Source organism: Balaenoptera ricei, chromosome 20 (assembly GCF_028023285.1).
Source record: "Balaenoptera ricei isolate mBalRic1 chromosome 20, mBalRic1.hap2, whole genome shotgun sequence".
Classification (NCBI taxonomy): Eukaryota; Metazoa; Chordata; class Mammalia; order Artiodactyla; family Balaenopteridae; genus Balaenoptera; species Balaenoptera ricei.
The window spans coordinates 62,579,845-62,604,762 of record NC_082658.1 but is presented as its reverse complement, the minus strand read 5'-3'; the positions used below and the strand labels follow the sequence as shown (position 1 = coordinate 62,604,762).

Sequence of the window (24,918 nt, the reverse complement as noted above, 5' to 3'; positions counted from 1 at the left end):
GTTCTGGGGGGGGGAGGCCTATTCTGGGGGAGCGGAAGGTGGGGTGGGGGCAGCTCCAGAGCTCCTGATGTGGGACCCGGGGCTGGGGCTGGGGGGCAGGGGCAGCGGCCAGACTGTCCTGGCAGGCCCGGGACATTGCTGAGCCGTGAGCACAGCCTGCAGGCATCCAAGTGCTCTCCGCCAGCCTGAGCCAGGGCCCCTTCCAGCACCCCTCAGGCCCCCTCCTTCCCCCTCCCCCAGAGGCCTCCTTTGTTTTTCTTCCCCGTGCCACAGCCCCTTCTTCCAAATGCCTTCACTCGGCTCCCATCCCACCTCAGTCTCCCCTCGGCCCCTCTCAGCCAGTTTCCTCAGCCCTGAAAGACCACCTCCTCCTGTCCGGCCCCCTCAGCCTCCAGCCACCCTTTCCCTGCCCCAGTCTGGCAGAGTCCTCGGCATAGGCTGCCAGGACAGTCTCCCCTGGGGGCCGCTCTGCCACCCCCTCCTTCGAGCCCCCCTGTGGCCTCAGGGCTGAGCCTACACTTCTCACCTTGGAGTTGAGAGGAATGCGAAGTGTGGCTGAGGCCTACGTCGAGGGCCTTACCCCTGACTGCTCGAGACTCACAAAGTACAGCCCGGCCACACCAGGCTCGTCGCATGGAGGCCCCGCCTGAGCCGGCTCTGTTCCCCGCGGGGCCGCCTGCCATCTCCTTACTTGGCCTTGAGCGCCGGAGGGCAGGGGCTGCGTCTCGACCCCGCGTGGACCCTGTGTCCGCTCACAGGTCAGGTGTCTTCGGAGCAGCTGCCGTGTGCTGGCTGCCCACGGAGCCGCAAACACAGGCACCAGACGGTTCATCGCACACGCCACGCGTGTCGGGGACGAGCGTTTGTCGAGTGGATGAGACGTGCAGAGGCTCAGAGTGAGAGAGCAGCTCTGGCCCCGGGCCCCCTCCTCACTCCTGAGTCCGCGGCCCCTTGGGTGCGCCCCGCTGGCCCCGGTTCTGTGAGTGCTGGTGAGAGTTGTCTCTTCGTAGGTGCGTGTCCTGGGGACCTGGAGCCAGCTGCCTGCATTCAGATCCAAGTGGTGCCACCTGTTAGCTGGGTGGCCTCGGACAAGTCACCTGGCCTCTCCGTGCCTCGGTTTGCTCCTCTGTAGAACAAGTGTGGTCATGGTCTGTCCTTCAGAGGCCTGTGTGAGCGCTGGGCTTCAGGTGCCTAGCACAGGGCCCACAGTTGGTAACTGTTCAGTAAACATGTGCTGTCATCATCATAAATGTAGTGATTGTTCTTCCATGAACGGATTGCCTCAAGTGTGATTTTTATCCTTGTCTGTGGAAGAGATGGTAGCCTTCCTCTCGATAGCCATTCTTCCCTTAGTCCTGAGTAGTGAGGTCCTGATTCTTAGCTGGCCTGCTTGTCCAGCTTCCCTTGGTGAGGCCACATGTCTGAATTTTGGCCAAGAAGATGCAAACAGATGTGGGGCAAAGGCAGCAGCTATTCCCTCTTCTTCCAGCCCTCTGTCCTGTTCCTGGGCATGATGGCTGGCACTCCAGCTGCCACCTTGGACAGTGAGGAGGAGGCCCCTTCAGGGGGTGGTGGGAGGTGATCAGGGAGGATTCGTGGAGCAGGTCCAAAGCCAGCTCTGGACTGCCCTTCTCTAGCCCTCTTTTATGTGGCAGAGAAAGAAACTTCTATCTAGTTTAGGCCTCTTTGGTTGTTTCCTGTTACACACAGCTGAATCTAATCCTAAAACATCTCTCTTTTCAGCAAATGCCAGCTAATTTTAGCACAGGCTACAGAAAGGAAAATAATGAAAAGTCAGTCATCAAAACAAATAATAAAACATGTCCTAAGTCAAGTATCAGACTTCTGCTGAGTACAACTAATACACATAGGAACCCCTCCCCCGCCAAAACCGAAAGAACACAAACCAAAAACAAAAAAGGAAAGAGAAAGAATTAAGCAATGATGTAGTATCAATCATATTTTGCCTATTAGATTTTTCTTAAAAACTTAATGTATGTGGGTGTGCAAAGCAGGCACTGTGCTTGCTGGGTGTGGTTGAGGCTTGGTTTAACTCTTCAGGGAAAGAAATTTGGCCACAGGTACCGTGAGTCAGTCCTCCCTCTGAAGACAGTGTCTGAGGGAAACCCTTGGACGCACGGAAAGGGGCCCGTATCAATGGGCACGTTTATTGGCTGTCCAGCATGGAAATTTCTTCCCGTGTCTGGGGGTCCCCCTGCCTGGAATGAGGGTGCAGTTGGTTGGTTTAGCTGATCTGATGCACGGCCCTGGGCTCCACTTTGGGAGGGGCTAACTCGAGCAGGGGCAGGGGGACTCCATTCTTGGGGTGCGGGTCACCCGGAGGCGTCTGGTCCCGGGTCCCAGGCTGGTTGGCCGTGACTTTGCAGGCGAGGTGCTGAGTCATGTTGGCTCCGCTGGGGCCGCAAGCCCTGAGCTTGGGTCTCGGCCCTCCTGGCGCCTGGTTTGCTCTGCCCATTGTTAGGTGTCTGAGGAAGACGCCCTTGCGGTAGGTGAGGGGCTTCTCTGACCGGCGTTGTTGGGGGAGGCGGCTGCCTGAGTGGGGGTGGGTGGCAGTGAGGGGGCTCTGAGGCTGCGGAGTGGTGGGCACGGAGGGGACGGTCTGTCAGGACGCTGCTGCCCGCTGGACAGCCCGTCTGCTGCAGAGCTGGTTCCAGGAGGTGAGGGCTCCCATCCCATGGGCCTTGCATGGGTCTCTTGCCCACCCCCTTGGCGTTCGCCTCTCTGCTCCACCTTTCTCCGTCCTGCTCTGTCCCCAGGGCGCCACTGTTCCTGTGGCCCCAGCTTCCAGCAGGATTCGGCCAGTGGGAGGCCCTGGCAGGACGTGGGGGGAGAGGGGTTCGGGTGTCCCCCCAGGCCCTGTCCTGCCCAGGACCGCAGTCTGCTCGTGGCTGTGCTCCCTCCGCACCCCCAGGGACGGCTCCCCCCCCGTAACCGCCTCACTGGCCCTGACAACCCATCTCCTTCCCTTATACCTGCAGCCCGGGAGGGCTCCGGGCGCCTCGACGCCCCCCCATGCTGGTTTCCTTAAGTCCCACATCCAGGTGACCGTCCCTTCATGAAATGCTCTACAAAACAGCTGAGTCTGCCTTTGTTTCCAGCCAGGACCCTGGTTGACACAAGGTCTTTGGTTTTGTCCTGAAAGCCCAGCAGCCTGTGGAGTGTCTCAGGCCACAGCTGAGGACGAGACGCCCACATCTCCCGCAGCAGAGGGTATGTCCTCCAACCCAGAGGACAGAATGAGCCGCGCTCCGAGGGAGACGGGGCTGCCTGTCGGAAGGAAGGAGGGGTCTGGCTGAGCTGCCGGCCCCGGGCCCTCCCCAGAGGCCGCGGGAAGGGGCAGGGCCCTGGTGGTTACCGCAGGACGAGGGTGTGGTGTCCCTTGGGGCGTCAGGTCAGACCGCATCAGGCCCGCCCTGGGGTCGGCTTCAGCAGGTGACTTTCGGGGGGACACAGGCCAGCGCATACCCCCGTGAAGGCAGCGGTGAACAGACACACAACCTCAGCCGTCCTGGAGCCAGAGGGGAGAACCTGAGAAGGTGCCGTGATGACAGGTGTGTGGTGGGCAGGGGGGCGGGGAGGGGGCCACGCGGGAGGGGTGTCGCCAGCATGGGTCCCGACTGATGGGGGCCGTGCGGGGTGTGGGCTCCTTCCCTCCCGTGTTTTCCTTCTTGAAAGGGGGGAAATTAGGAGGGATTTGGTGTTGTTCCCCCCCACCCCACCTTGTTCTGGTTTGGGGCAAGTTCAGCGGACAGAGCTCAGAATGTGGCCGAGAGAAGACGCATGGGGGTGGGGGGCGGATTGGTGCTGGGCTCAGACCTTCGAGGTGGACCCGGAGGCCCTTGGGGTTGGGGTGTCTGGGGCTCACGTAACTTAGGAGCGTGGCTTCATTTCGATGTGTGAATTGTGTGGACGCTGCGTGCTGGGAAGGAAACACAGATGGAGGTTTTGGGGTTTTGGTTTTAACGTAATGGAATGAACGGGTGCACATCTTCGGGGGAAAAGGGTGCTTGAAGGCCCTTTTTGGAGAGCAGCAGTGCCCACCCTGATGTCGGAGGAGTCCGGTGGTTCCTCCTGTTTCGCCGTGTGGCCACTTGGTGGCCCTTGCACGTGGGGAGGCTTGTGTCCTCCTCCTGGGAAAGCTTTTCTCTGTCACCTCTTCATTCCTGTTTACTTCCCCTCCGTTTTCTCTGTTCTCTTCCCGATTATTTTATTAGTTGATACTGGGCCTCCCGAATGGATCCTTACTTGTTCTTATCTTTTCTCTGACATTTTCCATCTGCGTTTTTAATTCTAAAAATGATTTATGGGGGTGGTACTGAACCAAACTCAGGTGTGCTCGCCCACGAGTGTTAAAGCCAACCTGCTGACACCAGGTTGTGGTGAAGGAAAGTGCAGCGTTAACTTCAGGGCCACAAGGAGAACCCGAACTCCCTCCGGGCTTTCACGGAGGATTTATAAAGACAGAGTGAGGGAGGGGGTCGAGGGTGTGTGATCAGCTCTTGGACATTCTTCTGATTGGTTGGTGGTGAGATAACAGGGTGATGTTTCCGGAATCTCAGTCAACCTCCAGGTTCCAACCTGTCTGGGGTCTACGTGTTGGTGGTCAGCATGCAGTTAACTTCTTCCACCTGGTGGGGGGGTTTTCAGTATCTGCAGAACAGCTCAAGGATACGGCTCAGGATGTTATCTATTGCCCTTGAGGAGGAACTAAAGGTCTTTGACTTTGTTTTATGGCTAAACTATTATTATTTCCTCTTGTTTGACTTTTTTCCTTTGTTTCTGCATTTTCTCACTTCTCTGATTAAATTTATTCTTTGGAATTCAGGGAAAGCCCAGGAGGCTAAAGTTTTTCTGCAAACAAGAGGCAGGCAGAGGTCATGGTCTGGGACGGTCTTTCCTGAGAAGGCCCCATAGGGTCCTTCCTGCTCGGTTGCAGGGGTATAATTTACAGATCGTAAAATCCACGCGCTGTAAGCACACAGTTCAACAATTGCTCCTTTAAAAATACCAGAGTTTGTTTTTTAGAGTACTTTTAGGGTCACAGCTAAACCAAGAGGAAGGCACAGGGTTTTCCCGCGTACCCCCGCCCTGACACGCACACGGCCCCCCAGCAACGACCCCACCAGACGGGACCTGCACCCACACCTCGTCATCCTCGCCCAGAGTCCATAGTTGACGTGAGGGTTCACTCCTGGTGCTGTACACTCCGTGGGCTTAGATGAACGTATAATGATGCGTATCCGCCATCGAAGCATCGTCTAGAATAGTCTTCCCGCCCCAGAGGTCCTCCGCGCTCCCCTGATTCACCCCCCCGCCCCCCGCCTCCAGCAGCCACCTTGAGGTGCTGATGCCGGGGCGGGAGCAGCTGTCTGCCCAGGTGCTGTCCCCCGCTGGAGGGAAGAAGCCTGGGTTCTGGGGCCCAGCACCCCGGAGGGGGTGCCGCTGGGGGGGTGATGGCGGGGGGAGAGGCAGGGCAGGTGCAGGGGGTCTGCACGCAGCACGGGGAGGCCGGCAGGCTGGAACAAGGGTGGTGTTGCTTTCTGGAAGCACCCTGCACTTCACACTCCTTCCTGGAGATGATTTAGTAAAAACCGCAGAGTGGAGGAGCGTGGGGTTGGAATCCCGGACTCTTGTCCCATGTGTCATTCCTCCCGACGGGAAGGACCGATGGGTACAGAATTCTGTCTAGCAAGGGTCCTCATCACCACTGTCAGTTCTGAACAAGCACAGACACACACACACACACACACACACACACACACACACACACGTCCTCGCGCATGTGCACCCCTGCCTCCCTCAGTGTTTACGGGGCGCCTGCTCCACGCCAGTCACCACGTGGAACAGCGTGCCCCTTCCCGGCGCTCACGATGCGGGAAGTTTAGGGGGACGGAAGTGGACACCCGCGCTCTCGGCATCCGTCTCCAGTGCCTGGCGCACTTCTGCCCCGGGGTGACCGGGATGCATCCAGGAGCAGACCCGGTGGGCCACCTGCCCACGTCAGGGAGGGGAGGGGACGCACAAGATGACAAGCAGGACGCAGGGGTCGCCTGGCAGCCTGCTGGGTGGGGACGAACATAATGAGGGAAAACAAGACGCACTTGAACTGGTGATTGAAGGTGATTGAAGGCAGGGAAGTTGGGGCCGGGAGGGCTCAGTGAGAGGCCAGGAGGGACTAAGGCTGGGCCGGCAGCTTTGTTCTGTAAACGACCAGACACGAAACATTTCAGGCTTCTGGAGCCATGTGGGCTCAGACGCGAGTCTTCGGCTCTGCCCCCGAGGCTATCTATAGACACGAGATGGGTGGGCCCCGATAGAGGCTCACTGACAGATGCTGGGGAGAGGGGCCAATTGGAGCACCGACCGCGGGGTGGTGGGGGGGCAGAGGGAGGGAACTGTGAGGATATTCGAGTGAAGAGCAGTCTGAGTGAAAGAGGCAGCACGTGCAAAGGCCCTGGGGTGGGAGTGTGCAGCTGCATTTGAGGGACGGGCGCCAGCTGGCCGGACGGGCGCCAGCTGGCCGGCCAGGCAGAGAGGACAAGTGGGGACGCAGGAGAGGGTCAGAGGAGTGTCGATGCAGGACGGACTTTGGCTTGTGTAATAGTAAACAGTGGGAAGGGAGGGCCGTGGAGAATTCCAAGGCCCAGTTCCTAATTGTCTTTCCGTGGTGGTTACACCAAGTCTGCTTCCTGCCTGAGGCAGAAATAAGAGCCCCTTCTTCTTTTTTCCTACAAAGAGAGCTGGTCTTGAGTCAAAAAGACAGACTCACTGGGGGAAGAAAATCCCCAGCTGGTTGTCATGCCCCTACCCGATCCAGACCCGGTGAGAGCGCAGGGCAGGTGCCCTGCCCAACACCCAGCAGAGTGGGGCCAGGAGGGGTGGGGAAGGGCTGTGTCACCCGGGCCCCCGGTCTCCTTGGTCCAGCGGTGGCCTTGCCAGTGGGTGTCCCGTGACCTCCCAGGTCTGCCCTGGCTGCACCAGGGTGATCTTGGCTCTAATGGGGAGTGGGCATGCCCCTGGGGACTGGGACCCCCACAGGTGGCCTCTGATCCTTACAAACTGAAGGGTGGGCACGTCCTGGCGTTTCTAATGAAACTGAAGCCGAGTCCAAGGCGTATCAGCCCGCTGTTACAGTTTTTCTTTTTATTGAGGTTAGCGATCATGTGGGCAGGGGTGCAGCTCGACCAAGTCTTACCTGGGTGAACCGCTGTGTCACCGCCCCCAGGTCGGGAGACAGAAGGTTTCCAGCCCCCAGAAGGTCCCGTTTGTGCGTCCCCCTCCCCAGCCCGAGGGAGACACTATTCTGACTGCTCTCATCTTGCAGTGGTTTTGCTTGTTCCCAAACCTCCTATGAATGGCATAATTCAGCACATATTCTTCGGCGTCTGGTTTTTCGCTCAACACAATAGCTTGTTGTTGTTGTTGTTTTCTAGTTCTATGTAGTGGTTCTCAAGAGTGTCATTTCGGGTCCCTGAGGGTCTCCCAGGCCCCTTCAGGGTGTCTGAGAGATCGGAAGGATTTTTGCAGTAAAAATGCTAGTGTGTTATCTGCACTCTCTGCCCTGGTTTTCCGGGGAGTGGGATCGAGTTTGCAGAGCCTGCGACATGAGGCTTCTCAAGACCGAACAAAGACCAAAACGCGAGAGCCCGGCCGCTCCAGTGCAACCAGGGTGCAGAGACTCGCAGACAGGCGAGCTGGCACCGTCCTTCTCACTGTTTTTCTGTGTTGGGAAATATGGTTATTTTTATGGAAATATGTTATTTATGTAAGCACATGATGATTTGTTATTGTTATTTTAAGCGAATTGATGAATACATGTTTTTGTGTTTTTTTAAAAAATTTTGTCTTGTAGTAAGGATACTATTTTATTTTATTTATTTATTTATTTTTTTTATTTGGTTGTGTCGGACCTTAGTTGCGGCAGGCGGGCTCCTTAGTTGTGGCAGGCATGTGGGATCTCGTTCTCGGACCAGGGATCGAACCCGGGCCCCTTGTGTTGGGAGCGCGGAGTCTTAACCACTGCGCCACCAGGGAGGTCCCAAATACACATTTTTGGATGTCAGTTTCCTTTCTAACCTGGTCAGAGTCAGTGGATGTGACCGTGGACGTGACCGCAGAGATGAAGCTCCGTGCGCTCCTTGGAGACCACGGGGACCCTCACGTCTGAGCTGTGCTCCCTGGGGTCTCACTGCGTGCGGGCCTCCCCCCATCCCCCCGCCTTTGCTTACCCACTGTCCCGTGGTGGGCACTTGGGTCGTTTCCAGCCTGGCTCATTGTGGACGTTCCTGGACAAAGCCCCACTCCCCCTAGGTTTGTGTTGCCTGGGGGCTGGGCTGGTGGCCCTCTGGGCTTGGTGACCACACTGAGTCAGGGCGCCTCGGCAGACAGGGGCTCTTTCGTGGGATCGTCCTGGGGTCCCACCAGCACATGCAGCGGCAGCCTTCCGTGCAGGCCCAGCGTGTGGCCCCTGAGGGGCCGCGTGCTGGGCAAGCAAGGGGACCGCTTCCCCGGGAGGGCCACACAGGGGGCCGGGGGTCTAGGCAGAGCCCTGAGGATGAGACAGAGCGGCTGGACGGCGGAGGGAGCGTGGTCGGCTGAGGGGCCTCTCTGGGCCACTCGCCGTGGTTGAGATTCGGGCAAGGTGGCCCCGAGCTTGGGAGGAGTGAGCGAGGGGCTGGAGGAGGGGAGGGCTGGGGCGGGGGGAACTCGAGGTGGTGAGCAGGCCAGGTGGGGAGAGAGCATTAGACTACCCTACGGGCAACAGAAAGCCGGTGTCCAATTTTAAGCAGGAAGGGACACCCTTCCTTTAGATTGTTATTTACTTTTATTTTTAACTTAGACTTTTAATCCTGAGATAATGGTAGATTCACATACAGTTGTACAAACTGATACAGAGAGAGCCCAGGTATCTTGTACCCAGTTTCCCCCAATGGGAACATCTGGTAAAATCGTCCTTCAGTATCACAACCTGGGTAACCACATGGATGCAGTCAGATGCAGGACGTTTCCAGGACAGCGGGGTCCGTCCTGTGGCCCCATGACGGCCACACTCACTTCCCTCTGCCCCTACCCCCTCCTTAACCCTCCCAGCAACCACCAATTGGTCTCCATTTCTGTAATTTTGTCACTTCAAGACTGTCATATAAATGGAATCATACAACACGTAACCTTTCGGGCTTGGCTTTTTTCATCCAACATGATTCCCTGGCGATTCATCCAGGTCACTGTGTGTGTCACTGGTTCCTTCCCCTCCATTGCCGAGCTGTGCTCTCCATTTGGACCTGCTGCTTTGTTTAATCGTTTACCTGTTGAAGGACAGCTGGGTGGTTTCCAGTGTTTTGCCATAAACTTTGTTTATAAAGCTGTTATAAACATTCATGTCCAGGTTTTTGTGTGAACATTTTGTGGGAGCATTTCTCTGGGGAAAACGCCCAGGAGTGCAATGGCTGGGTCATAAGGTCGTTGCATGTTTAGTTTTTTAAGAAACTGCCAGACTGTTCTCCAGAGTGGCTACACCATTTTATGTTCCCCCCGGCTAAAGCCCACGCGCAGCAACGAAGACCCAACGCAGCCAAAAATAAATAAATAGATAGATAGATTAAAAAACACCCGAAACCGGCCTGGCTGGGGGTGGAGGGTGGGTATGTGAGAGGTGGGGGAGGGAGGGGTGGTTGAGGCTCTCAGGCCCTGGTCTGTCCTTGGTGGCCTCTGTGGATGGGCAGGGCTGGCCCGAGCTCCATGGGCGGCTCCCAAGCCTGCTTAGGCCTCTCAGCTGACCACCTCCACGCCTCTGGCAGCAGGATGGCCACTGGGACCAAGCAGCCTGGACCAGCTGCTCCGATCTGGGTGGGGACTCCTGCTCTTTCTGCTGCCAGAGTCATTGTCAGAAAGCAGAAGCAAACTCCAGCCTTTGGACACCCTCCTTCCTGACCTCAGGGTCAGCTGGTCGTTCCCTGTTACCTAATCTCACTCCACACTCATCTTGTCAGCAAACAGGCTAGGTGGTGGATTGCTGAGCTCCGGGCTGCTGCTTCTGCCCGGGGCGGTGGGGGGGGGGGGTGTTGAGAGAGGAAGGAGGAACGTTGTGTGTGTGAGAGAGAAAGAGAGTCAGGGAGGGAGGCCAGCAGAAGGCGGCCGTGGCTATGAGCACCTGGGTAGCCTCAGTTTCCTCATCTGTAAAGTGGAGCAATGTCTCCACCTTTAGAGGAAATCGGGGAGAACTGGAGAGTCTGTTGTTTAAAGGACTCAGCATATTTTAGGAGCCCAGTAAATATGTGCGATCATTCTTATCAGCAATAAACTGCTGAAACAGTACTTTATCTGTGGGGCATCGTCCTCATGACCTAAGTACCCCAGAAGGTTCTGCTTCTGTAGGAATCTCTCGGCTCTTTAGTTCACAGAGGAGGGGTCAGGCCCCAGGAGGGAGGCCTGAGAGCCCAGGCGGGGGGCAGGCGCCTGGGGAGACGCAGGCACAGTGAGGTGAGCCCAGGCTCGCCTCCTCGGCTCATCAGCAGCTGGCATTTATTGAGCACCAGCTGCATGCCGGGCCCTCCGCAATAACCCCGCACGGGACACTGAGCTTGAGTGAGGGGAGTGACGGGGCCCGGCGAGCTGGGCAGGGTTGGTGTTTGAGCCGAGGCCTGGGTGCTGTCCAGGGCCCTCCAGCTGGTCCGGCCCATCTGGGGGGTGGCCTTGGTGTAGGCCACCTGGCCAGTAGAGGTTTGGATACAGAGGCCTGGACCGCAGGGGCCCCGGCCCCATTCAGTCTGGCCGGCTGTGCAGCTGCGAGGAGCTGCCTCTCACCGTGGCGGGGTCTGGGGGGCCGGCTCCAGCTGGGCGGAGTCTGGTGGGGCGTCTGCTCCTCAGGGGCCAGGTGGCCTTGTCCCTCAGCGTCCTGGCCCGTTGCCTGGATGCTCCAGGCCTGGTGGGCGGCTGGGAGTCTGAACGGGGTGGCACGGGGGGCGGAGCCGGGAGCCAGGTCTGGGCTCGGGTTTGGGGGGAGATGGCGCGTGAGGGCTGGTTGGCCGCCAGCCGCCAAGGACTGCCCACCCACTGGTGCGAACCTCAGAAAGGCGCTGGGGGGGCTTCCAGCTTCACTGCTGTCACCTGCTGTCACCACATCTATGAGTGCCCCCGTCTTGTGTGTCCTGCCCCTGCAGCCCGCCTTCCTGTCCCCCGTGTTGGGATTTTGGCTTCTCTACTCCTTTCCTGACCTTCAGCACATGTCATTGGGCCACCCCAGGCCGTGGAAGCTTCTGTGTGAGGAGGCCGTGTGACTCTGACTGCTGTCTGTTGCAGCAAAACTCAGCGATGCTCTGGACGGCTGTCCCTCAGGGACGGGTTGCAGGCCCAGTTAAGTGCCGCCCCGAGCAGCCACGTCTCCTGCAGTCTGTCTGTGTGGGCAAAGCGATGGTTCCGGAACACAAATCTGCTCACACACCTCCTGCTTCGAATCGTTTACGGTTCCCATTGTCATGCAAGGAAAGCCTGAAATCTGCCCCATGTCCCTCCGACGTCTGTGCTCTGCTGACCGCCACCTCGGTCCCCGGACCCTGCCCTACTCCCCAGCGCTGACCCCAGCCCGGCCTCTGCACGGGCTGCTCCCCGTGCCTGGGACACCCACCCTCACCCAGCACCTTTCACGAAGGGGGTTAACTCCCACCCATCCTGCAAGACTGAGCCCCAGCGGCCCCAAGTCTGGGTGAGGCCCAGACTTGGGGCCTCACCCAGTTGGATGGTCGCCCCGCGCGCAAGCCTGTTTCCCAGCTGAAGATGCCAGGGCTGTCTCTGTGCTGTGGGAATCAGTGAAGGCAGCTCTTGGCAAGACATCATGACCCTAAGTTGCTAAGCAGGTGCCGGATGGTTGTTCTATTATGAAAATTATTTCAGGAAGCCGGGGATGAACTGACGCTGGGGGCTCCGAACGGGAGGCTAGGGACTCGGGACTTTCCTGCTGCGATGGGAAGTCCCTGGCAGCTGGCAGGAGAGGGAGTGGAGCCAGGGTCAGGGTCCTGGGCAGCCACAGTGGGCCTGGCCTCGCCAGCGCCTGGACTGTGTCCTGCCCAGCCTAGGGTTCAGGGCTGGCTTGGGCGCCCCTCTGCTGACTGCCCCCCACCGGCTCTGAACACAGAGGTGGAAACTACACACCACGTGTAACCATGGCCGGCGGTGGGAGGTGGGGCGTGGAAGGGGCCTTTCAATCCCAGCGGCTGTCTCAGGGCAGGGCGGGGGCCACCTTGATGGGAGGGGACTGGTGGCCCTGGGAGGGACCATCCAGGAAGTAGAAACCTTGTTTTCTCTCCACAAAAGCAGGAATTCCACACCATGCTTGGCTTCAACTTGGTCTTTATTCGAAGCTAGAAGATGGCAGCCAAATAGGGCACCTCCCTCCAGCTCTGTCATCCCACGGCTCCGGGACCCGCTCCTCCTTCCCCCGACGCGGCCCGACCGGGTCTCTGATGTTCACACGAGGTGGCCTGGCACAGGCGCGCCTTGGTGAGGCCTGGGTGAGAGCAGGGGTGGAGGGTCCTGGGCATGAAGGCAGCTAAGTCTGGGGCTCAGCACACCTGACAGCACCCAGAGGCCTGTGGCTCGACAGGGCGGTGGCCTCCTGGGCCCAGTGAGAGAGCGCTGCGGGGCAGGGACTGGGGGTTGAGACCGCAGGCGGGGGGCCCGCGTGCCCCGGCCTCTCCTCCTTCACCTCTCCGGTCCCCCTGCCAGAAACGTTGTCCTCCCACCCGCCACACCTTTGCCTGCCACTCCTGTTCATCCTTCAGGCCCAGCCTCCCCACGTGTCCAGATCCGAGTGCCCTGCCTTGGCTCTGTGCTCACAGCCGCCTCTTTCCACAGCCCTCGGCAGAGAGCGTATCACTCAGGAGTCGTCTAGAGACCCTTCTTCCTCCCCTGCTCGACTGGAGGCACCCCAGGTGTTCACCAGCCTGTACTCAGGGCCAGCGTCCTGCCGGGTGTAACGTGCTCAGTAAATACCTGTCCTCTGGACGGAGAAGCGTAAGGACGGGTGACTGGATGGGCAGACACGCTGGAGGCTGATGGATGAGAAGACGGACGGGTACAGGGGTGGCTGGGTGGCTGGGTGGGGGGACTGATGGCCTGGGTCGGGATTCCAGCACCGTCACTCACAGCTGTGTGACCTTGGAAAGAGACTTAACCTCTCTGGCCTCAGTTTCGTCATCTGTAAAATGAGAGTGAAACGGTACCTCCTCATAGGTTGTGAGGTTGAGGGTGAGTTCCTGTGCCTGTGGGTAAGAGGGTGTGTGTGTCCCTGTGAGCTCGAGCGTAAGTGTGCCCGAGCGTGAAGGCCTTGGTGCACACGTGAATGTGTTTGTGTAAGCATTCATGAGTGAGCATATGCATGTGTGCGGAGGTCTGTGTGCAGTTGTGAGTCTTAAGTGTGGTGTGTTCACGTGTGTGCATGATTGTTTGGTGTCCACAGGCGAGGGAGGGCAGTGAAGGCACGTGTGCGCAGCGCAGGTGAGGGGGAGCGTGCCGACCGTGTGCGTGTGTGTGAATTGACGTGAAGGGCACGTGTGACGGTGTGTGTGCATGTGTATGTGTGTGTGCGTGTATATGTGTGCGTGCGTGTGCACCGGGGTCGGTGAAGCAGCTCCTGCCTGCATCCGGGGACCCAGAGTCACCCCAAACAGGGTCCCCGTCTGGAGACTGGATTTTTGGCTCCACCCCAGCCCCCTCCTCCCAGCCCAGAAGCTGGGACAGAGGTCAGGAGGTCAGGGGCTGGAGCCAGGCCACCAGGGGCCTGTCCCACAGTGGGACACGTGCCCTGAGGGCCGGGTGCCCAGGGAGTGTTGCCGGGGGAAGGCTGGGTGCCCGTCTGCTTTACCACATCTCTGCCTGGCGATGAGAAAACGGAGGCTCCCTGAGGACGGTCCCTTCCCGGGTCTCACGCTGGGACAGGGCAGGGGTCGGAGTGCACGTGAGTCAGGCGCCCAGGCTCTCTCCCCGCATCTGTCTGCCAGGGATGTGGGGCCGCGTGACCGAGGAAACCCACTTGGCCTCGAAGGAGAGCAGTGGACACGGCCCTGAACCCCGCCCAGTGAGGCTTTGCTCTCAACCCCTCGAGGGCTCGAGTCTCTGCTTTGATTAAGAGGCGCTCCGGTCCCCGGCAAGCAAGGCCCAGCCCGGGCTGCAGGGTCATCCCCGCCTGCTGAGGGTGGTCTCGCCTGACCGCCTCCAGGGTAGGAGTCCCACCCCACCCCCCTGCGTCCTGGTTTAAGAATAACTCTTAACCCCCGGCAAGTGGCTTTCCATATGTAATCGTGACCCCTCAGAGCTCAGAGAAGTGAGAGGCAGCAGCCGGGGCCCCGGCTCGCAGGGGTCAGCTGGGAGTTGAGCCGGCTCAGCCCGGCTCCAGAGCCCGTCACGGGTCAGGTCCACAAGCCACAGGCCACCTGAGGGCAAGATCACGTCCAGGCGGGAGGGGCGGCCCCTGAGCTGGGCCTGCGAGGGTCTCAGGAGGGATGGGGGCCCCACTGAGCGAAGGTGTGGAGGTGGGGGAGGGAGGGCTGCCGAGGAAGGTTCAGGCCCTCGGATGCGGACCAGGAACTTCGGCTTTCGATCCGACGGGAGTAGGGAGCCATGGCAGGTGTTTGAGCAGCAAGGGGTCGGCTGTGCCCAGGGGTCTGGGCTGGCAGCGAACTGGGGGGATGGATGGGAGGAGCCCGGGTGAGAGGCAGTTAGAAGGGCCAGGGGTAACTGTCACAAGCTTGAAGGAGGGTGAAAGTCACTGGAGGAGGAAGACACCAGGGGACACGCAGCCGACGTCAGAGCAGCCCAGGGTGCTGAGGAAAGCCGTAGCTGGGACAACCTGAGGGAGGGACGTGCAGGCCACAGGCAGTGGGGTGGCATCACGGGCCCCGCACTTGGCAGGTGCCCAGTACAGAGGCCATCCATGGGAGGAAGGAGGCCATCGTGGCTCTAGGTCAGCACAGGTCATGCTCTCTCCCCGTTCCCACAGCCCTGCCTTCTGCACCCCCTGCCCGGTGGTCCCGGAAGAACCCCGCGGGGCCAGCAGGGGCCGTGCCAGCCTAGTCCCGTGTCTACGGCGCACCCATGCGGCTTCCTCCCCTTCCACCCTCCCCCTCCCTGTCCTTATCTCTCCCTCCCGTCTCCATGGCGACTCACCACCCCGGCTTGCCTGCATCCCAGCCTCTGCCAGGGATTCTGGGCCCGGCTCCGTCCCTCCCTCCGGAGCCCTGGTTCCCGCAGTCCTGTCTCCTCCCCCTGGGGTGAGTCCAGAGGCAGCCTCCTCTCTCCCGACTGTCACATCCATTTTCCAGCCCTGCCGACTTGTGTCCTCTGGGGAGACCCCCCCCCCAGCCTCCACTGGCCACAGCTCCGCCAGCCCTTCCGGGAGGAAAGCCATCCTCAGCGCCGCCAAAGGTCTCCTGGGTGTCCTCCCTGCTCCCGGACCCTCTCCCGGACCCTCTCCCCACGCCAGCCTCCCATGCCGAGGTCTGCCTTGTCAGTCATTTCCTTTTGTCACCGGCTTGGCAAACAGGCGAGTCTTTGGTCCTGAGACCTGGGGGGTCTGCAGAGGGAGGATGGGGGCGCCTGGAATCCAGGATGAAGATAGAAGTCTGGATTCCCTTCTAAATAACATTTTTGGGATTTTTTTTCTCCCCAATTTCTCCCCAAGGAGAGAAAACAGAGCTTCATGGGCAACAGCAGGAACAGTTGGTAAGTGGCAGGGCCTGGCGGCGGGACTGGGGCCTGGAGGCCTGCCCCAGGGGAGGCAGCGCGAGGTTGGGGCTGCCAGGCTGTGGAGGGAGGGATGGGAAAATCAGGTGGGTGCTGCAGCGAGGCAGATGCCAGCTCAGAGCTGGAATCTTCCAAGAGCCACCTGCCGCCCCACGGGAGGCCTCTCCTTATGGTCCCCGCTGCCCGAGGGAGGTAGTAGAAGGGATCCCCTTGGGGTCTGGAGAGGTCAGTGGCCCCTGGAGGGACCCCTCCCCTCGCAGCAGGAGGCCATGGGGGAGGATTTCCGTGGGCGTCTGTGCCAGGCTCCGGGCAGGGTGCACCATCTTGTCTGTTCACCCCATCCTTCCCTCCTGGACCGTTAGAAACGGGGCAGACCCGGGCGGGAACTTGCCCACGACGGCTCCATCCAGGCTTCCCCGTCTCAGGCTCCCTCTGACTGCTGCTCTGGGGTCCCCGCGCCCCGCACACCGCCCCCAGGTCCCACGTACCGTTCCCCAAGTTGGAGCTGGGGCTGGGGTCCCGGCCTGTGGCGCCCCGGGAGCCGCCCGCCTGCTCCATCTGCCTGGAGAGGCCGCGTGAGCCCATCTCTCTGGACTGCGGCCACGACTTCTGCCCGCGGTGCTTCAGCACCCACCGTGTCCCCGGCTGCGGGCCGCCCTGCTGCCCCGAGTGCCGCAAGACCTGCAAGCAGAAGAAGGGCCTCCGGGGCCTGGGGGAGAGGATGCGGCTCCTGCCGCGGAGGCCGCTGCCCACCGCGCTGCAGGTGCGCAGGCCTCGTCCCCACCGGGGGCTTTGACCTCACACCGGGGTGTCCGGGAGGGAGGCGGGGCTCGGGTGGACGCGCCCCAGCCTGGGTGCTCAGGGAGCCCTGTCTCCGGGCCCAGGAGACCTGCGCGGTGAGGGCCGAGCCGCTGCTGCTGGTGCGCGTCAACGCCTCCGGGGGCCTCATCCTGAGGATGGGGGCCATCAACCGCTGCCTGAAGCACCCGCTGGCCAGGGACACCCCCGTCTGCCTCCTTGCTGTCCTGGGAGAGCGGTACTCAGGGAAGACCTTCCTCCTAAACCACCTGCTTCAGGGCCTGCCCGGCCTGGTGAGGGCGGGGCTGGGACGGGGGCTGGGGGCTGGGGCAGGGACCCAGCCTGGCTTGGGGAGGGGAGGGGGCCAGATGGGCCAACGGATGCTCTGCTTCTCTGCCCCACAGGAGCCCGGCGAGGGCGGCTGGCCGAGGGGAGGGGGCTCCGGGCAGGGCTTCCGGTGGGGAGCCAACAGCCTCACCAGGGGCCTCTGGATGTGGAGCCATCCCTTCCTGCTGGGGAAGGAGGGCAGGAAGGTGAGGGGGGAAGGGGCAGAGGAGTCCAGACCGGCTCACGGAGAAGGGAATCGGGCAGGAAAGCTCTGGGGGCCGGGACGAGAAGATGGGGCGGGCAGAGATACCTCGGGGGCGCGGCAGGCTGACCCCTCAGTGTGCACCCCTGCCTCCACACAGGTGGCCGTGTTCCTGGTGGACACGGGGGACGCCATGAGCCCTGAACTGAGCAGGGAAACGAGGACCCGGCTTTGCGCCCTCACCTCCATGCTGAGCTCCTACCAGGTGAGGCCCCCCAGCCCCTCTGCCTGCCCTGCTCCGCTCTCGCCACCCACACCAGGGCCATCCCAGCCCGGTCTGGCCCTCCAAGCCCCGGGGACTGTCCGCTTTATCCCGGAGGCTCCTGTGTCTGGGGTCCCCGCAGGTTCTGGGGGTGCCCCTGCAAGGGGGCGCCCCCAGTCAGTGTGAAGGTCCTAAAGGTGGGTCGGAGATCCCTGGGGCAGCTGAAGGTCTGTGGACCGTTCCCCTGCCTGCCCTCCACCCCTCGCGGCCAGGCCAGCCGTGCCCTGCAGGCTGCGGGGGGACCCCCGGGCTGGTCGCTCGCACATCCTGAGCCCCACGGTCTGCCTGGGGCTCCTTCCTCACCGGGGTCTTCCCAGTGTCTCTTTGCCTTCACAGACCCTCTTCCACCTTGTTCTCCTTGGTTCCAGATCCTCACGGCCTTCCAGGAGCTGAAGGATACAGACCTGGAATATCTGGAGGTGAGGAGACAGCTGCTCTTGGGGCTGCACCCTGTCCCTGTCCTGACCGTGAGGCCAGCGGTGCCTTTCAGCTCTGGCCCAGGATTTTGTGACCTGGAGCCGGACGGGGGGCTGGGGGCAGAGGGTAAACCAGGACATGCCTGGTCGGGGAGAGGTAGGAGGGTCCTGGGGCCAGGAGCCGGGAGGGTGTCCTCCAGTGGCCCAGGGGGAGGGGAGGCACAGCCCTTGGAGTGGCCCAGCCATGACCCCTGTGCCCCGTCCCCAGATGTTTGTCCACGTGGCCGAGGTGATGGGCAGGCATTATGGGATGGTGCCAATCCAGGTGAGATGCCTGTTTCTGGACTCGTCACCCCAGACTCCGACACCCCGGCTGCTGCTATCAGCACCCCTTCTCTTCCAGCACCTGGACCTCTTAGTTCGTGACTCATCCCACCCCAGCAAGGCGGGGCAGGGGCATGTAGGCGACATCATCAAGGTGAGGGAGGGGATGGGGCGGGGGTGTAGACGGGGCAGAAGGTCAGTTAGCCGGGGAGGGGTCCTGTCAGCGAGCCCGCTCAGAGCGCATCCCCACTCCTCTCTAGAAGTCGTCTGGCAAATACCCCAAGGTTCAGGGGCTGCTCCAAGGAAGGCGAGCCCGCTGCTGCCTCCTGCCAGCTCCCAGGAGGCGGTGGGCGAGCAAAGGCCACGGAAGCCCGGGAGGTGAGTGTCCCAGGAGCAAAGCCTCCCCAGCCTGCCCTCCTCCTCCCCCCCTCCCCCGTCCTCCTCCCTGTCCTCCTCCCCCTCCTCCTTCTCCTCCTCCTTCTCCTCCCCCTCTTCCTCCTCCTCCTCCTCTCCCGACACCCCTTTCTCCTCCTGAAGCCGGTCCTGCTTACCAGGCGCCTCTGCATGAGGACTCTCTTCCTCAGACACAGATGACGATGCTGGCCACCTCCGCGCCTACGTGGCCGACGTGCTGAGCGCGGCCCCCCTGCACGCCAAGAGCCGCTGCCAGGGCTACTGGAGCGAGGGGCGCCCCGCGGCCCGGTGGGACAGACGCCTGCTCACGGGGCAGCAGCTGGCTCAGGAAATCAAGGTGTGAAAGCTCCCCGGAGCCCCAGGAGACCCGCTGGCCCCCGCGCCCCCTGACCCCCCGACGCTGTCTCCGCAGAACCTCTCGGGCTGGATGGGCAGGACGGGGCCTGGGTGCGCCTCTCCGGATGAGGTATGGGGCTACGGGGAGGACGCGGGTGGGAGGCGGGCCGGGCGCCCCGAGATGGAGCGGGGGACGCGGCGGCGCCCGGCGGGGGAAGGAGGGGGGCAGCCGGCTTCTGCCGTGGACAGATGGCTGCCCAGCTGCGCGACCTTCGGACGGTGGAAGCTGCCAAGAAGGAGTTTGAGGAGTACTTGCGGCAGCAGGTGAGCCTCGGGCCCCGGGAGGCCGGGCGCCCTGCAGAAGCGCGGCCGGTCTTTGGGCAGGGGGTGGGGTGGCCAGCGTCCAGTGGGAGGCACCTGGGCTCCAGGTCAGGGCCCCTTCTTTCTCGTCCATCACAGGACGTGGCCACCAAGCGCATATTCTCTGCGCTCCGGGTGCTGCCAGACACCATGCGGAACCTCCTGTCGGCCCAGAAGGACGCGATCCTGGCTCGGCACGGGGCGGCCTTGCTGTGCACGGGGAGGGAGCAGACCTTAGAGGCCCTGGAGGCCGAGCTGCAGGCCGAGGCCAAGGCCTTCATGGACTCCTACACCGTGCGCTTCTGCGGCCACCTGGCCGCCGTGGGCGGCGCCGTGGGCGCGGGGCTCATGGGCCTGGCGGGGGGCGTGGTGGGCGCCGGCATGGCCGCCGCGGCGCTGGCCGCAGAAGCGGGGATGGTGGCCGCAGGAGCTGCGGTGGGGGCCACGGGGGCGGCCGTGGTCGGGGGAGGCGTGGGTGCCGGGTTGGCGGCCACGGTGGGCTGCATGGAGAAGGAGGAGGACGAGGGAGTGCAGGAGGGGGACCGGGAGCCCCTGCTGCAGGAGGAGTGACCGCCCGCCAGATGCTCCAGGGAAGGAGAGCTGCCGGGGGGAGGGGAGGGATGGGGGCCGCTGTTCCAAGGGCCCCTGTGTGCCACACCACCCTGGTTGAACGCCCCATCCGGGTGGTGACCGAGAATCGAGGAGGCCTCAGGGCCGGCGGCAGAGTGTGAGCCTGAACAGTCTGGGGCGTTTCTGTTGCAGACGACTGCTAACCTGCCTCTCTTCCCAGATAAACTGGGCCCCAGGGTCTCCCGCCAAGATTGGGGCCCACCCTCCCCGCCCTGGCTTATTTCCCGGGATGGTAGGGGGGCTGAGCGGGCGCCATTCTGGAAGTCCCCCCTTCAGAGACGGGAGCAGCCCCAGGACGGGTGACCTAGGTGTTCAAGATTGGGAGCCCTGATAAGAGGCTGGGGAAGGAACAGGAGGGGCCACCGGGCAAAGCCAAAGAGTCCGGGTGGTGCACGGTGGCCTAACCCCCCGAGTGGAGACTTTCCAAAGCTACCCCAGCAGGACGGGGGCCACCCCCTTCTCCCGCAGCCCCGGGGAGCCCACATGTGCACCGTGAATGGGGTTCCCTTACGTGTCCCTCGTGGTTGTGCCCTTTGTCCAGCCTGGTCAGTGCCCACGTTCTTTGTGGAATGCCATCCCAGCAACGGGTCAAAAGCCAAAGAAAAACACCTGTAGTTGTATTCTGAGCTACATCGACAGCCCTCATAGCAGATTCTATGAAAGTCCTGGGGGGACACATCCATGGAACATTCTCGTCCCCCTCAGCCTAGGGGAGACACCTCCATCCATGTTAGCAGGAGACCTGGATGCAGCCCCCAGGAGGACAGGAAAGCCCCACAAGGAAGGCTTCTAGGCTATTAAACTGCAAAGGATTAATGGGCGCATCATACGAAAAATAAAATGTGTGTGCGTGAGTGTCCGCTTCCCAGTAAATTATTGAAACATCTCCTGAATCAGCCTACCCGGGGCTTTGGGGACGGGCGGTGAGCCAAGGCTCTCCGTGACGGGGACCTGTGGACAGGAAGAGGGACCGAAATTCCAGAGATGTGGGATCCGAGCGCAGAAGGGCTCAGGCCAGAGGCTGAGGGCACGGCCATCTGCGCAGGCTTGTCCACTAGGACTTGGGGTCCTGCTCCCCTGGTCTCTCCTGCCTCAGCTGACCCCGTGAGAGGTTGCCACCTGGCATCTGTCCCAGCAGAAGGAGAGGCTGGAGGTTGATGGGGGGTGGCTGGGGAGCCGGAAGCAGGAGGGGCCCGGACCACTCCCACGGGCTAGCCGCCGGGCAAGCACCTGCGGCTCTGCCCCGACCCCAGGTCGCCATCTCAGCATTACAGATGCAAACCCAGGGAGGGGAAGTCTCAGCTGATGCTGCCCAGCTGGCTGATGGCAGAAGGGGAGCCTCGAACTCCCGATCCCCCAGATGGTGTCCCCCGCAGGGTCAGTTGTGCTGAAATTGAGACGCTCCCCTCCAGGTCCAGCTCTGGGAAGCCGCGTCAGGAGACAGAGGCAGAAGGACGTGGTCTGGGACACACGGGTCAGCAGTAGAAGCTGCAGCCCACAAGCTGGGGACAAAATAACGATGCAGAGAAATCCCAAAGCCAGGCTGGGGATGGGTGGGGTGGAGACAGAGGGCTGAGGGTGACTGTTGAACTTCTGGGGTTGAGGTTAGAGGTGGGGACAGGGCCCAGACTTTGTGTGTTTGGAAGCATCTCTCTGGGTTGTTCCCTTGCCATCTGGCGGACACATGAGCTATAGAAGCTCCCAGACTTTGGGGCTGGCAGGCTCAGGAATGTGGCGGAGCCTCAGAGGAGCCGGGGAGGGAGGTGCTGTCGAGCTAGAGCCCGCACCCCACCCCCGCTGCCGGCGCTGGAAGGGGCTGCGGTGCGCCGCTTCCCCTGCTCTGGACAGAAGGGGAGACTGGCCCGGCGGGCGAGTGCTCTGCAGAGGCCAGAGGAGCCATATTAAGTAGTATTTGTCTTGTGCCTTACAGCTCTCAAAGCACCTTCCCAAACAGCACCTCCCTAAAGCCTGGAAACCACCCCGTGCAGTACATCGAGTACCCGTTTTTAACAGAAGCTCAGAGAAATGATGTGTCTCCATTGAAAAAAACTAGGCAGGGGTGAGCTGGGACTTGAACACACGGTCTCTGATGCCAAATTCCTTGCTCGGGTGAGCCGTCACCCCACAGCCTCCCAGATCCCGAGAACAGGCCTCTGGGTCCCAAACCTGATGCTTCCGACACTGGTTCTGTAGTTCACGAGAGCCCAGGTGACTGTGCCGAGGCCTTGCAGCCCGGCTGGTGGCTCTCCTCTCTGGCGAAGGTCACAGACTCCAAGGTCCGGGTTAGAGATCTGGTGACTTAGCCTGTGGTTCCCGCTTCTGACGCCTCCGTGGCACTGAAAATGGCAGTGACACGACACAAGGGAAGCTGCATCCTTAGCCCCGCCATGGGCTGAAGTGTATCACCCCTGCCCCCTTCCCCCCCCCCACCCCATGCCCCAGTCCATATGTCGAAATCCTAGTGCCCAATGTGATGGGACTAGGGGGTGGGACCTTTGGGAGGTAATTAGGTCTTGAGGGTGCAGCCCTTGTGTATGGGATTAGTGCCCTTGTTAGAGATTAGAGACCCCACAGAGCCCACTACCCTCTTCCACGTGTGAGGACCCAGCTGGCTATGCACCAGAAAGTGGGCCCTCACCGGCCACTACAGCACGTCTGCTGTCCCCATAATCTTGGACTTCCAACCTCCTGAACCATGAGAAATAAATGTTGTTGTTTACAAGCTGCCCCATCTGTGGATTTTGTTACAGCAACCCCTGACAGAGGGAGAATTTACAAATAGTTTTCTCTAGGAAAAGTCCTAAGAAAAAGGAGGGGGAAGAAAAGATCTCTTTCCTTTTAATAACAAGGGAAAATTCAATCTTATTTTTATTTACCCTCACAGTTTTCCCTTTTGTTGCTATTTTATTTTATGAATTTATTTATTTATTTGTTGGTTTGTTTTTGGCTGCATTGGGTCTTTGTTGCTGTGTGTGGGCTTTCTCTAGTTGCGTCGAGCAAGGGCTACTCTTCGTTGCGGTGCACGAGCTTCTCATTGTGGTGGCTTCTCTTGCGGAGCACAGGCTCTAGGCGCACGGGCTTCAGTAGTTGTGGCTCACGGGCTGTACAGCGCAGGCTCAGTAGTTGTGACGCACGGGCTTAGTTGCTCCGTGGCATGTGGGATCTTCCCGGACCAGGGCTTGAACCTGTGTCCCCGGCATTGGCAGGCAGATTCCTGACCACTGCACCACCAAGGAAGCCCCTGTTGCTATTTTATAGTATTGTGATAGGCTGGGACCTGGGACTCTACTGGAGAGCTTGCACCTGGATAAAGGTCTCCTCGAGCAGCAGATACAGAGAATCTACACCGGACTAAAAATAACTGTATGCATGCTCAGCTGGGGGCAATTCTGAGCAATAAGATACAAAAAGGCCACAAACCAACTGCCAGTGCTGAGGTGCCGGGAGCAAAAGCAGGGAACTGCGCATGCACCCTGCACACGGCACCAGCAAGGGGGTGGGCAGCCCACCTGAGCCGCCCCTCCGGCCCCGCCCCCCACCCCATTTACGGGACCAGCCCGCCCACCTAGGGAGCAGCACCTGTTACTTGTTCTCGCTCCCTCCTGCTGCAGCACAAGCGCCAGTAAAGCCTTGTCTGAGTTCCTCGTCTGGCCGCTTATCAATTTCTATTGATTTAAGAGTCCAAGGACCCGGGTCAGTATTATACTTTGTGATGACTCTGGCGGGAAGTCCTTGGGGCCTTTTACAGCCCCCCCAGGAGAGGATGTAGGCCCCTCCGGGACCACCAAACGCAGCTTCCCTGCGGGTGATGAGCAGCGGCCTAGACCTCTTGCTTCAGCTTCTCCGCGTTTGGTAAGTCTGCCTTCGTCACCCCGAGGGCCTCAGCACCCTTACTCAGGCATCGCTTCCCCCTCCCCTTGGTCCCTTCCCTCTCCTGATCTCTCTACTTCTCTTCTCTCTGCCCTCTCCTCCTTCTGTCCTCTCCTTCCGAGCGAGCGGATGTTGGGCAGCTACAGCATCCCTCCTCTCAGCTGTGAGACCTGCTCCCTCTGGCTGGCAGCAGTCACCTTGACAGGTGACAAACAGGTGGGAGATGTACAAACGGCTGGTTTCTGGGCTCGAGCACCCCTGGGGGTAGTGGACGGGGTGCTTGGCCGTTTCTGGCTGCAGATTGACTGGTGCCTGAATAGACACCCGCAGGGGCGGGTTGAAACAGCAACCTCTGTCTCTCTTTCTCTTTTTCAGTGTTTTCTGTCCCTCCTCTTTCCCTCTCCCTTGGTCCTCACACCTACGCTCCCGTGCGTTTCATCTTGGAGACTTCCTCTTAGGTCACCTTTTTCACAGCTCCCCCCCTCCCTCCAGTACTTTTCTGTTCTCTGTTCCCAACTCCAGCTGGCAGGAGGCCACCTCGTGGTGACACCATTTCTTTGTTTCTTGTCTGAGTCTTTAAATTTCTGTCGTTGGTACGTGTTGAATTTTAAAGTGAATTTTAAAGGATCTATGTTTTACGTGGTTTTGTCTGTCCAGCCGCGTCTGCGAATCTCTGCCGGGCACAGGCCAAGCACTTAAGCCTTGAAATACACACACAGTCCCTGTTGCCTGAGACTCCAGCCTTGGGATACTTAGTAGGACTTTAAAAAATTAACCTACTGATTAAAAAGAGTCCAAGGACCTGGGTCGGTAACAGTAACGCTACAATTTCTAATGATCTCCTTTGCTGTTTCTACCTTTCTCTTAGTATTTTGCAGCCATTGAAATATTCAGTGATTCTATAGTAAAGAATTATCAGAATACAATGGGATGAATTAGAAAATTCAGTACAGTCGTGATGTGGGGAGAAATCTTTAAATGCATACCAATGTCAAAGACAACGGTCCCCAAAATGGGGTCACTGACGCTGAGCCCCACGTCCCCAAACTTCACTTAATTACAGTTTCAGCCTCTCCCAGAAATAGGATCTTAAGCCAGGGAATCAGGAATCCCCTGATCAGCACCAGTGAGGTCACCTTGCCTGGTGGACCCCTGCATCCCCT

General features: G+C 60.4%; 1 protein-coding gene and 2 long non-coding RNA genes across 6 annotated transcripts; 2 read left to right on the top strand and 1 right to left on the bottom strand.

Moving 5' to 3' along the window:
- Positions 1 to 71: 71 nt before the first annotated feature.
- Positions 72 to 1,273, top strand: LOC132355227 (uncharacterized). Its single transcript, XR_009499574.1, has 2 exons — positions 72 to 896; positions 1,011 to 1,273. It is a non-coding gene; the product is annotated as an uncharacterized LOC132355227 (long non-coding RNA).
- Positions 1,274 to 12,349: 11,076 nt separating this feature from the next.
- LOC132355235 (uncharacterized) lies at positions 12,350 to 18,899 on the bottom strand. 4 transcript variants are annotated; one of them, XR_009499579.1, is made up of 7 exons: positions 18,697 to 18,899; positions 17,709 to 17,818; positions 17,192 to 17,255; positions 16,245 to 17,066; positions 15,181 to 15,815; positions 13,009 to 13,213; positions 12,350 to 12,523 (listed from the first exon to the last, which is right to left on the bottom strand). It is a non-coding gene; the product is annotated as an uncharacterized LOC132355235 (long non-coding RNA). The 4 variants fall into 4 exon arrangements; XR_009499576.1 differs by lacking the exon at positions 15,181 to 15,815 and adding an exon at positions 13,880 to 14,008; XR_009499577.1 differs by lacking the exon at positions 15,181 to 15,815 and adding an exon at positions 13,880 to 14,008 and having other exon boundaries at positions 16,245 to 17,063.
- RNF112 (ring finger protein 112) lies at positions 15,405 to 20,739 on the top strand. Its single transcript, XM_059907475.1, has 14 exons — positions 15,405 to 15,556; positions 15,695 to 15,735; positions 16,234 to 16,519; positions 16,641 to 16,847; positions 16,959 to 17,087; positions 17,244 to 17,348; positions 17,774 to 17,824; positions 18,090 to 18,146; positions 18,225 to 18,299; positions 18,406 to 18,523; positions 18,730 to 18,896; positions 18,972 to 19,025; positions 19,145 to 19,219; positions 19,355 to 20,739. The coding sequence occupies exons 1-14, from the start codon at positions 15,503 to 15,505 to the stop codon at positions 19,823 to 19,825; spliced, it is 1,890 nt and encodes a 629-aa protein (XP_059763458.1). The 5' UTR covers positions 15,405 to 15,502; the 3' UTR covers positions 19,826 to 20,739.
- The last annotated feature ends 4,179 nt before the right edge of the window (positions 20,740 to 24,918 follow it).